Source organism: Tasmannia lanceolata, unplaced genomic scaffold (assembly GCF_043159265.1).
Source record: "Tasmannia lanceolata isolate RefF3 unplaced genomic scaffold, GAP_Taslan_0.1 ptg000037l, whole genome shotgun sequence".
In the NCBI taxonomy this organism is placed as follows: domain Eukaryota; kingdom Viridiplantae; phylum Streptophyta; class Magnoliopsida; order Canellales; family Winteraceae; genus Tasmannia; species Tasmannia lanceolata.
In genome coordinates this window covers 50,663,317-50,676,316 of record NW_027518714.1, presented here as the reverse complement: position 1 = coordinate 50,676,316, position 13,000 = coordinate 50,663,317, and the positions used below count along the sequence as shown (strand labels likewise).

Below are 13,000 nucleotides of genomic sequence, written 5' to 3'. Positions count from 1 at the left end.
GAAAGGAATTTAATACTCTTTGACTTGCCGTCATTATAAATGTATTAAATGCACTTCAGCCAATGGGGGTGCCCTTTCAGCCTTTTTTTGCAAGGGCGCCATAAGTTTAGCATAACATATTCCACAATTTGAGTAGGTTTATTAAATATTTCAAAAAATACCCATCTAAATATACATAAATGAACAAAATATGAATCATGTTTTTGGGACGGTCCATCGGATATTTGGGTTACTCTTGGGTCATGATCCTTAGTAATTTCAGGCCTTCTGATCTGAATCCAATGGACATTGTTCATTGTTCAGATCCAACCATTGTGCCCAAAACCTGTCTATCGACGTTCGGATACTTTGGATCCATTGATACCCCTACAAATCAATAATCTTGTTCACGCATTATTAAGGTCGTATCTTAACAAAAATTGTTTAGTGCTCATTAAGTTCTCGAATCTTATCATCTCAACCAAGCTCTCGATTCTTATCATTTTGACTTTTACCTAATAAAACTTAGTCAACATAAAGCAATTATTATTTGCATGAATCATGTTTGAACAAAGCGTGTGTTGTTTTTCTATTATATTTAATATTTAATGGAGAAATAACCCTTCTTGTTTCTATGTATATAAACTATTGAACTAGATTAGTTATAGATATCATGGTAAATGATTTTTATAATTAAAATCATCATAATAATTTTATTGATTACCAAACAAAAGAATATTAATGATTTCGTGTGCATCTCTCAACATCTTGGCAATAAGAGGAGAGAAACTATTCTTAATAATTTTTCTTGTTTTCTCTAACTTGCTCTAATCAATAAAGGATACAATAAGGACAATGGTCCATGAGATCAGTTAGACCCAATTCAACAACCACCTACTCTTATTTTGGGACCATCATCTTAGAGGTATTAATGGATCCACTTCGGGTTGGATCTGCCCATGTCTTGGTCATGATCCATTCAGACTCCTTATCGATCGGTTCTTTTTTCAAAATCCATTTTGGATCTTACTTTTTGAGTCTGGGCCACAATCCATTTCAAATCAGTCCGTCCATCAGAGTGTGATAGATCGTACTTAAGCTATACAGCTTAGGCCCTATTTTGATTGCAGGAATTTTCTAGAAAAGTTTGGAAAGGATTTTTTTTTCTAAAATTTCCTATTTGTTTACACAAGAAAAAGATAACTTGAACCTACCCTATTTGATTTTACGAGGGACCTCCATTTTATGATATTATCTCTCTAAGTTAACCATAATCATACATTTCCTTCTAAATTGTGGAAATAAAACAAATTTCCGTCAATAATGTTTTTCTTGAAATCAAACTAGGGCTTGGAAGAGATGAGAGGGAAGCTTGGAAGAGATGAGAGGCAAGAAGTGTGTGTGTGTGTGTGTGTGAGAGAGAGAGAGAGAGAGAGAGAGAGAGAGAGATAATGTCATCCATTGTTTGTGGTTTTGGATAGGGTTTTCTTAATGTTAGGAAAATACCCTCCTTAATGGACAAATAAATGAAAATATGAAGGCATTGGAACCCTCTATTCGGATTTGGGATGCTTCATTGGATTTTATAGCTACATCTGGGTCACAATCCCAAATAATTTGGAACATTAGGATATGGATACAATAGATACTATCGGATCCAACTGTTGTGCCCAAATCCTGTTCATTAATGTTCGAATCTTTTGGATCCATTGAACCATCTAGGACCATCGACATCAGTACATCATCTGCCAGGTTGGGGGTCCCACAATAACAACCGTTGGATCATGATTGAATGGTGTTAACAATTACTTGACACCAAAGTTTTGGTATAAGCTAATAATAAGACTACTGATAAATTGCCATGTTTTGATAATTGCACAAACTCACCATGTCTTCTTCATTAACCGGTCGTCAAAGGTTTATTACAATTCCCAAAAAGCTCTCAAAACCCATTTAAAAAAAGAAAAAAACAAGGTGAGTTTGTGCAATTATCAAAACACGGTCGCGCCAGTATCAGTAGCCAATAATAATTGAATAATTCCTCAGCTTTTAATACCAATATATCTTTGCTTCTATTAGTCTCTCTTTCCAATATCAACCAATATCTAATAGAGAAACTCTCTTCAAATCTCACAAACCAAGTTTCTTTAACAACTCTCTTTTGACCTTAATAAAAAAGCCAGTCACAAATAATAGTCATGGTTTTAATCCTTACTATTCTTTAAGCAATGCTAATAAATAATAAATTTCATAGCAAAGAAGAAGCAAAATAGAAAGCAACAACAACCAACAAGGCAAACAAAATAAAAATGGGTGAAGCATATTTATGGCGGCCAACAAACCTTACCATAAGCAGTCTCTCTCTCTCTCTCTCTCTCTGAAAGGCCATGAGGAAAAGCAGAACTTTTTATGAATGCCCAGTGGAACCCACAACTCCACCCAACTGAAAAGTTTCATTTTGCCCAAATTTGAACCTTTCATTCAGGTTAGACTTTTTTAGAATCAAATAAGGCTATACAACCCTGAAATATTCTTGGGTCATCTTTTGTTTTCTTCTTTGGTCTAAGAAAAATTAGAGAGAGGGCGAAGGAGATGTTGCAAAACCAATTTGCTAGATCATCCTACAGAGAATCTCTCAAAGCCCTTGAAGCTGATATACAACATGCCAACACCCTGTAAGTTCTCTGTATATCTCTTTTGTCTGTTTTTGTTTTCTGTTGGGGTTGTTCTTTTGTTTAATTTATTAAAGAAAAGGAAAACCCAATTGAATGATAGTGTGTATACTCTGAATTATGAAGGATTCGTTTGTTCTTGTCTTTTTTGTTTCAATTGTTATCAAATTTTGATGGTTAGATGGGGCTGTGTTTTTTTTTTAACTGAATTGGGTGTTATGTGAGTTTAAATTTGGAATTTTGGGGAGTTGGGTTTGCAGGGCAGCTGCCATTCCAAGAGCTTATGGTGGAGCATGTCTTCAAATGAGATTATCCTACAGCCCTTTGGCACCTTTATTCCACTTCCTTATCCAATGGATGGATTGTAGCTGTACTTACACCCTTCCAAGTGATTTAGGCTTTCTCCAAATACTTATAAACAAGGTGGGTACTTTCCCCTTTTTTTGGTTGATTTTTGACATCTCTAATGCAAATTTTCAGAATAGATTGTTCCAAATGTGTGTGTATCCCAAATAATTTAATCAAAGTTCAAAATATGTTATGAAATGATAACCTGATGGCTTCTCTTGAATGATACAGGTGTATGTTGATGGGGAGACAACGATATCTTCCTACGAAAGGAAAGCCAGTCTTAGGGAATTCTATGGTCTATACTTCTGTTTCTCTCTCTTTTCCTTTTTCTAAATTTATGTATCAAAATCCTGGTTAGCCATTCATAATGGTGCTTATCTTAATTTTCTTCTTTGTACTTCCAAAATTTTTGCAGCTGTTATATATCCTTCTCTTCAACAACTCGAAGATGAGTTCACCAAGCTGGAAGATACTAAGCAGAGAGGTCGATATGTGGAGATATTTAGCAGGAAGAGGTTGGATGAGAGAAGAAAGCTCTCTGACAAGGATTTGGAGAGAGAAGATGAGTGTGGGATTTGTCTGGAAGCTTGCACCAAGATGGTCTTGCCTAATTGCACCCATGCTATGTGCATAAACTGCTACCATGACTGGTAATTACACCACTTCCCCCTTCCCTGTTATATATATGCTTATAATATATATATATATATATATATATATATATATATATATATATATATATATGAGAAAACTGTTGGTGCGCTTAAGCTCACCATTTTTTTGATGTGCTTAAGTTGTTATAACGCCTCCCATTCGTTTAAATGTTTGGGTCCCGTTGGGTCCCGCTTAAGAGCACCACTGGGAGGCATTATAACCAGTGTTTAAAAATGCGGATTTGACGCGGAACGCGGCTAAGAAAAATCCTTGTCGACTCGGCACGGATGCGGTAAAGAATGCGGTTGACACGGTTTACATGGTCATAACTCGGGAGAGTCAAAGGAGTTTATTGACTCTGTAGGGCAAAACGCGGAATGCGGATGTGGTGCAACGCGGAATGCGGCTGAGGTAAAAAGGAGTCGACTCGGGTGAGTTCCTTGCCGAGTCAAGGAGTTTTTAAACACTGATTATAACAACTTAAGCGCACCATTACGCTCACCAACAGTTTTCTCATATATATGCATGTAATCCTATAGCCCTTGGGATAAAGTGATAGTAGAAGGAGATTCACTTAATGTAATCCGATGGCTCAATGGCTTGCAAAAACACCCTTGGAGATTTGACCATCTTTTCGACGAAATGAAAGATTGGGTGGGATCATCTTCTATTGTTTTCCATCACATCTGCCGGTCCACCAATGGGGTGGCTGATAGACTAGCTAGGGAAGGGGCATCTAAGCGTGAGTTGGAGTTGTTTGATTCCCTTCCTCCTTTAGTTTTCTCTTCTGTATCTTATCCCGTCTTTTTTCCTTTTCTTTATTTTTAGATCATATGTATTGACCATCTCGGCCCTCTTTTTCCTGCAGTAAAATTGGCTACCATTCAAAAAATATATGCATGTATGAATGTATGTATGTATGCATGTATGCATGTATGCATGTATGTATCTCTATGTGTGGACGTATGGGGCAGACCATGATTGATCTATTAAATGGATCAATGCCCAAATACTATTAAAATAGGATGATTCTGACTATCCAATAAAAGATTCATAAAATAAAGAGTTGAATATACAAAAATGCAACAATCCAGATTCAGTGGCTAAAACAGCCGTGCGTGAGGATGTGGCATTGTATTACCGTGATTTTCTATATTGTAAACCCCAACTCGTGCATAAGAGTCTTCAACCACATCAACTCACATGCAGTATGTGTAGTTCTCCATATGCAGCTCCTGCTCTAGATCTATCCTCGCAGCCTTGGCTGCTTCTTACTCTTCCAAGTAACACGGTTATTATCAATAAATATACAATAACATGTAGTCGACCGCCTATCAGATTTATATTGTTCCCAATCTGCATCTGAATAGCCAACAATGTCAAGATTTTTCCATGGATGATACACAAATCTGTTGCCATCAGCATTCTTTAGGCACCTTAAAATTCAGTATCGTTAAGTCCCTATGATTTTGTTTGGGATGCGCAATCAACTGACTCACAAGTCCCCTCGAGCAACAAGCCTTGGTTATTGCTCCATGAACACACCCTCGCTAAAATCCCGATACACAAACGCATTTTTAATGTCGAGCTAATATGATAGACAATGCTCATTGAATGCAAATGATATAATTATTTGGACCTAGTTCAAGCAAGCAACTGAGGAGAATGTCTCAAGGAAATCCACACCATAGGTTTGGGTATATCGCTTTGCAATCAACCGTGCCTTCAACCTCTCTATAGTGCCATCAGGTTGATATTTGATTGCTAACACCCACCGGTAGCCGACAACTTATGTCCTCTTAGGTGGTGAAGTCAACTCCGAAGTATGAGGAGAGTACATCGGATCCATCTCTTTTTCCAAAGTGTTCTCCATGCTCGATGTGACAGAGCTTATCGATTGGTTTTAAGAACAAACAAAGAGAAAAGAGACTAGGCAAATTGGTGATACAATGAACAAAGGTAATCAAATGAATTAAACTGTGTGATTAGATGTTGGGTACATGAACGTTTACCTCTCGAAATAAGAATAAACAAATATAACTCTAAAATAATATAATGAGAAGTAGAATCTCCTTCAGAAGTCAGGAATAGGACAGAGGATTGAACTGCTAGATTTTGTGCCTCACCAGTTGAATTCCTGTGTTTATACAGTTTAAAAGGCTTGTCGGTACTGGTAGGAGGAATGTGTGGTACAGGATATGAGGATGCGGATGAGGAAGAAAACAACTCAACATCAAGAATATCACCTTCACCAGAAAAATAGCATGTATTTTCAAAGAAGTGACATCAACACTAATTTACAAGTTATGAAAAATTGGATCAATGCACTTTTAACCTTTCAGTGTACATGAATACCCAAGAAAAACACATTTGATAACACAATGAGACAATTTATCTAGACCTGAACTCGACACTTGAGCAAAACAACTCATCCAAAGATATGATGAGGATCATGAAACAATGATGAGGTAGAAATATGGCAGTGATAAGGAATTTGACCATCCGAGACAGTTGAAGGAATGCAATTAGCATAATACCCCCACCCCACCCCTCGACACACTTTTGGAACACCCGTATGAAACATTATGGAACGAGCAATTTCTTGGAAATGTCTATTTTTTGTTCAACTAACCTACTTTGTTGAGTATGAATACACAAAGTTAGATGAATAATACCATTCCCAATACAAAAAGTAGAAAGATCATTTTTTACATATTCTAATGCATTGTCAGAATGAAAGACAGAAATTTCTTGGCCACATTGAACTTTTATTTCTTTCAACAAGTATAACAATGTCATTCTAGAATAATCATCCACAAAGGCAAACAAATACTTAAAGCCAAAAAATGCTAGACACAAGATAAGGATCTCAAATATCGAAGTGGACTAAAACTCCTCTTATTGGCTTGAGACCTAAATACTAACTTGTGATTTTACCAAATTCACAGGCTTCATTTTCAAAACTAGACACTGACTGAATAGATGATACCACTTGATCTTCTAAGGAGAGGGATGACCAAGTCAAAAATGCTACTGAATTGTAAAAATGCTAAAATGAGGGACAACACCAGTCTTGGTCGGCTGTTAAGGTAGTATAGGCTAGTAGATTCACGGCCTCCACCAATCATCTTCTTCGTTTGGAAATCTGGAAGGATGCATGGAATAGGATAAAAGGTTATGGAACAATGTAAGGCTTTTGTTTCTTGATCAATTGAAAGTAGCTAATTAGAAATTTAGGAACACGTCGGACAGACGGTAGGGACATAAAAGAGGTGGCAGGAACAATTCTCTCTCTCAGTAGTAGTATAAGCGATTCAATGGAAAATGAGTTACAAACTTATGCAGGCAAGAAAAGATTGAGCAATGAAGACCAGTAACTCGCTAAAGTTGGGATTAGACATTGAGCAATGAAGATATAGTATCACTGGTGATAATCTTCCCCCGTACTGCATGATTATTATATATATATATATTTTAAATTGACGTATTTCATTAATATTAAGCTGGCATTTGGGACTAGGAGTCCCATCCTGCGATACAATATGTTAAATAGAGAGTGCTGGCATGGGCATACCCGAGACCAACTAGTAAGCACAAAGTAGCAATACAAAAAGCAATTACCCATAACCTCCTCCTTTCTTCCTTTCATCAGCTAACAATGATTATTAGAAATTTAACCACTTAAAGTTCTTCTTTGTATTTCTGTGGGACCTCAAGTCAGCTGTGAGGGGCCGCTAGACATTGAGTTCTTCTCATATCCCTTTAAGAGTGCTATAATAATCACCGAGACCTTTATTTCCTAACTGAAAATTTAAAATTCCCATACAACTGATAACTGCTGGAAATGTTTTTCTCATGAGAATACATCTAATGCACAGCGTCCCAAATACCATTCACACTTTCGCAGTATTCTAGAACATAACACTAGCACTTATGAGGGGTTCCATGTTGTTTAACAGCCACGGCATTACTACCATCCTCACTTTCGCAGTACTCTAGAACATAACATTAGCATTATGAGCCATTCCATGTTGTTTAACAGCCATGCCATTACTAAATAATTTTCTCTCATCCAATTATCGCGGCTAGAATCTTTTTAAGTACTTTAGTTTACCTTGTGCACCAATAAATACTGTGAAAGTCTGGGCCTAAAGGAGATAATTCATACCATTTCAGATGTGATCTACATCCTAATGCCATCATGTGGTCCTTGAAGGGTTGGATTCATTTTATTAGACTTTTGTGAGGCACTTGAGTGAGTCATGATTAGTGACAATCGACTGGAATCTTAGTTCTTTGTCCCCTGGCCGAAAAAAGGATTCTATGGAGAGTGATGCTACTGGCTACTATATGGGTGATACGGTAGAAAAGGACTGTAATGATCTTTGGAAGTTTGATAGAAGGTTTGCTTTTCATTTGTATAAAAGTGATCGCGCTAACCATCACTCGGATGAAGACCCCTGCTTTTTAAATTTATCTCTAGTTATGACATGTGGCAAGGATGGAGAGAGATTTGTGCTCGCAGAGAGCAGATAGAGAGACCCTTATTGCTAATTGTGCCCATCCTGGTACATGGATAGTAAGATCAAGCTTGGGTAATCCAATGCTAGCAGGAGTTGGGGGAGTTCTTAGGGATGAGAGAGGAGTGACCACGTGAGCTTTCTTGTGCCCTATTGGGATTACTGACTCCAATGAATCTGAAGCTAGGGCGGTTTTACAAGGCATAAGGATGGTAGAGCGTGGAGACCTTAGCAGCCTTATGGTGGAGAGTGACTTGCTCAAGGTTATCTGTTGGTTGGATGGGAGACATCCTTATCCGTGGCAATTTGCGAAGACATTTGACGAGATTTTTGTTCGAGTAGCAGATTTCCTGATTATACTCTCAGCATGTGCGGAGAACGGTAAATAGCGATGCCGATCGGTTGGCTAGTGATAGCTTGACTATTTCTGATTTCCTTCCCCCTAAATGGATGGTATTTTGATGTGTCTTTGTTCACTTTCTTTTCCTTTCGCGTTTTTTTGGCTATCACTATATTGATCATCTCAGTCACTTCTTTCTTTTGCTTACTGAAATGATATATCATTCAAAACAAAGGACAATCAACTTACAGATGTAGCACAGAGAACTTTTGCTCCTTACTAAACATTGCATATAATCACCACAAACACCGATCAGTGGTGCTATTTTCTCACTAGCAATCCTCCTTTTTAATTTTACGTAACGATCGTGGGATTCAGGCCTTTTTTCCCACCATTCTCTTACGCTTCAATGAGCAAACTTTCCTCTTGTGAACCAAATTACAAGTTTACGAATTGTTCGTGAACGCACTTAATCAGGGTTGTACGCTGATACAACAAGGGGCCATCACAAAATGTTATACACTATCATGTGGATGCAACACAAAGAATATGATCCAACACTTGGGAATTTATGTAAGAAATGATTGAAAAGAGGATTCTGAATAGGTTTTGGGTTGCTGAACCAAGGAAAAAATGGGTTTAAGGGTTGAGCATGAGAGATGGTTAGGATTTTGAATAAGAAAAATAATTATTTGGGCTAATTTAGGATTTGCACAAGAGTGAATGATAAAAGAGGGCTTAGGGAGATTTTGTGGTTTTAGGGTTTCAAGCAAGGAAAAAAGGGTTTTGGATTTGCGAATGAGAAAAGAAATATGGTTTAGGCATCACCAGTGGGAGAGGGAGATAATTGAGAGAACATTGAGTGAGGAGAGGGTGAGAAGTGGCTGAAAGATGGGGAAAAGAAAAACTCTACTCAAAAGAGGGTTTTTTAGTAGGTTAAGACAATTGTGTTAATGGAAGGTGGCTTTAATCTTAATCGAGAGGCTCTGATACTATATTGAAACAATGGTAATGTAGACAAGGAGGAGAAAGAAAAGAACGGGTTAATGAAGAATCCATGGAGTTTAGAGTACCCCATGAAAATCTAAAATATATTATATATGTCCTTATGCCCCAATATCACAAGCATTCCACTGATAAGTAACAGCATAAGGATATGGCCCATCATTGCATAATAAATCTGAGAGCAGTGTGAGCCATACGATGGGGCCTACTACACATGTCCACTTCAATAATATATATACTTTTCTCATATATATATATATATATATATATATATATATATATATATATATATATATATGAGGGCCAATCAAATGAATGGTTTGGATCACCCAAACAATGTGGGCCTCCACTGTATTTTAAGCTAGTGTGTAGATAACTTATCTACACTCGTGTGTAGAAACCGTTTTCTCATATATATAGATAGGGTGCCCACAAAAAATCAGCTCCATAGGATCATCCTAACCCTTCAAACCGTGGGGGTAAAAAATGGACAGATTTGTGAAGGTTTGTACACGTCCATTTTACCTCCACAAATCGTAGGGTTGGGATGATCCTATGGAGCTGATTTTTTGTGGACACCCTATATATGTGAGGGCCAATCAAATGAATGGTTTGGATCACCCAAACGATATGCCTGTCACTGTATTTTAAGCTAGTGTGTAGATAACTTATCTACACTTGTGTGTAGATTACCTCCACAAATCGTAGGGTTGGGATGATCCTATGGAGCTGATTTTTTGTGGACACCCTATATATGTGAGGGCCAATCAAATGAATGGTTTGGATCACCCAAACGATATGCCTGTCACTGTATTTTAAGCTAGTGTGTAGATAACTTATCTACACTTGTGTGTAGAAACCGTTCTCTCTCTCTCTCTCTCTCTCTATATATATATATATATATATATATATATATATATATATATATATATATATATATATATATTTTAACTGAAAACTCAAAGGTCTTTATTTATTTGCATTCTCTTTTTAAATGACAGGAATATGCGATCACAGTCCTGCCCCTTTTGCAGGGGTAGCCTAAAGAGAGTAAAATCCAGAGACCTGTGGGTTTTAACCAGTAATGGCGACGTGGTTGACACGGCAACTGTGGCTAAGGAGAACCTGAGGCGCTTCTATGTGTATGTAGATAACCTGCCTCTCATAATTCCAGACACCATTTTCTTCGTATACTATGATTACATAATCTGACCTGCGGAGATGAGAAGAATGGTGTACAGAACTAGCCAAAACCGACCATCCCTTGTAAATAAGAGTCTGGTAAAGAGAAATCTCATTGGTTTTACGTCAAATATTTTCATCTTAGTTGGGCAGTGATGTAAGTGTTTATAATTACTGTACATTGAAATTCTCATTCCAAAAATTTAAAATCTCAGCATGTTTTTACTTTTTATCTATTAAGATCCAAGAGAAAGCAGCAAAAAATTTCTTGAGCTGCCAACAGTCCTTGGTTTGAGTTACCTGTGAAGGATATATTATTTTTCGTTTTGACCCTCAAAATGGTAATAGAATATTAAAACATGTGAATGTAGTGTTCATTCTTTTACTACCAAATCTGGCAAGTTTGGAGATGAAGGTACCATGTAGTCTAAGTACAATCAACACTGCAAATCAACTCACTATAGTTCTTTTCCACCATTCATGTTAATCATTCCAATGAAGGTTGGGAAACCTATGTGTTTGAATTATAAATTTTCATTATGCATTTCAGGACTTATCTAAAGGTCATCTCAATCCATACTTTCTTTCTCATCGTCGTCTGATCCCAAACAGAGTGGCCGTCAAGCAACGTTAGGGCCTAATTGTCTACCCAGTGGTTTCCTGTACTGTCCTTTTAGATCGACTGTTTCATCTAAGAGTTGCTTGACATGAATTTCATGTTTTTTTTCCTTCTAGTCTCTTATAATTGGGATATTGGATGGATATATATCATTAATGATGCCACTCTTGTATCTCTTTCCAAATTCAATCCCAGGTGTAGTCAGCAGGTGGAGAATGAATAAATTGTGGACAATTTTTTTTTTCAAAAATTGTAGGAGTTAGGGACATGCAGAAAAATCTTTCTCTGCATTAATATAAATAACCTGAAGATTATGCAGAGGGATGTTGCATAGAAAGCAAACATATAGCATTTGATCACTTATGAAGAACCACATTATTCACTGCTCTTAAATGAGTGGATGAATGGCTTTCTCTTGGCTTTTTGGGGGGATTATTTGTCTCTTTTCATCTTGTAACTCATAATATTGAAGCGTTTCGAACAATATAACTACTTTTACTCTTCTCAGTTATCACACAAAACATAGCATCTTAAAGTACTTAGAACAAATCCTGTCGCAATCCTTTCCTGTACCAACTCAACTGTGGGAAGATTTTAACATATGTGACTTGGGGGAGAAGAGGAAATAAGGTTTTTCAGTGAGTGGAATTTGTGAGCTCTTGGTGATGGTGGAGGATATAACATGGTGATAGGGATGATGAGGTGGATGGATAAGTGAGCCAAACTGCATGTGCATATAACTGTGCAAGCAAGAACCAGTAACAGTCAGGAACAAGGCAGAGAATGTGGTTGGCGAGCAAGAGGCGTTAATCGGTATGGAGACAATGGATGTTGTGGATGGGTCATTGTTCAATTGTCCACTCTTGGAAGTTGGGACGCCAAATACCGTGGACTATTGACTTTAGCAATGTTTGTTTGCCACAATTGAATGTCCTTTAGGCAGCACAAAAGCAAGCACTGAGAAGGTTTGTGTTATTATGGAACCACTAGGACTCTGGGTTATCTGAACTGAATAAGAGATGTAAGAGGAAATCATCAATGCAGAATATCAATCAAAGAAGGCTGAACAAAGAGCAATACAAATACAGGTCCAAGCCAAGCGAATCTCTGCCGTATTGGAATATTGATTACTACAGTCAAAGAAACTGAATTCTGAATTGTTTTGGAATGAAAATTACACAAAATGAGCCTTGAAAGTCCATTTTTATCCCTAGCAACTTTGCTTGGGAATGGTTTTCTTAATTTTAAGTTCAACCACTGTGAAGTATTAATAGAATTGTGACTGATGGTCCCTTGTTCGATGCACCCAAAAGCCTTTTTTTCCCTATGCGCATCTTGTATATTTTCAGCTATCTTTGCATTGGCTCTGTGATTTTTTTCCCTATGCGCATCTTGGAATTCTTGTATGCTTTCATTAATCGGTAACTTTGTGCTTAAATAAGCACTTACAGATAAACATAGAAAGAGAAAAGATAAACATGGAAGGAGATAAACCTAATCTAAGATGTAAGCATAATCCAACTGATTGGCCTAATCTACCACAATCCAATCATATACAATCAGATCTGATATTCTTTAACTTGCCCCCTCAAATGTATGTGGATTGAAAATCAACATACGTTTGATTATAATGAAATTCTCCAATACAATTGAATTCCCCAAATGACAAATGTAATGA

The 13,000-nt window shown here is 37.1% G+C and overlaps 1 protein-coding gene across 2 annotated transcripts; it reads left to right on the top strand.

The window, feature by feature from the left end:
* Positions 1 to 2,244: 2,244 nt before the first annotated feature.
* On the top strand, positions 2,245 to 10,937 carry LOC143860753 (E3 ubiquitin-protein ligase AIRP2-like). Of its 2 annotated transcripts, none has more exons than XM_077371568.1 (5): positions 2,245 to 2,654; positions 2,912 to 3,074; positions 3,231 to 3,297; positions 3,418 to 3,652; positions 10,556 to 10,937. In XM_077371568.1, the coding sequence occupies exons 1-5, from the start codon at positions 2,572 to 2,574 to the stop codon at positions 10,731 to 10,733; spliced, it is 726 nt and encodes a 241-aa protein (XP_077227683.1). In that variant the 5' UTR covers positions 2,245 to 2,571; the 3' UTR covers positions 10,734 to 10,937. The 2 variants fall into 2 exon arrangements, with proteins under 2 accessions (XP_077227683.1, XP_077227682.1); XM_077371567.1 differs by having other exon boundaries at positions 2,248 to 2,654; positions 10,523 to 10,937.
* The last annotated feature ends 2,063 nt before the right edge of the window (positions 10,938 to 13,000 follow it).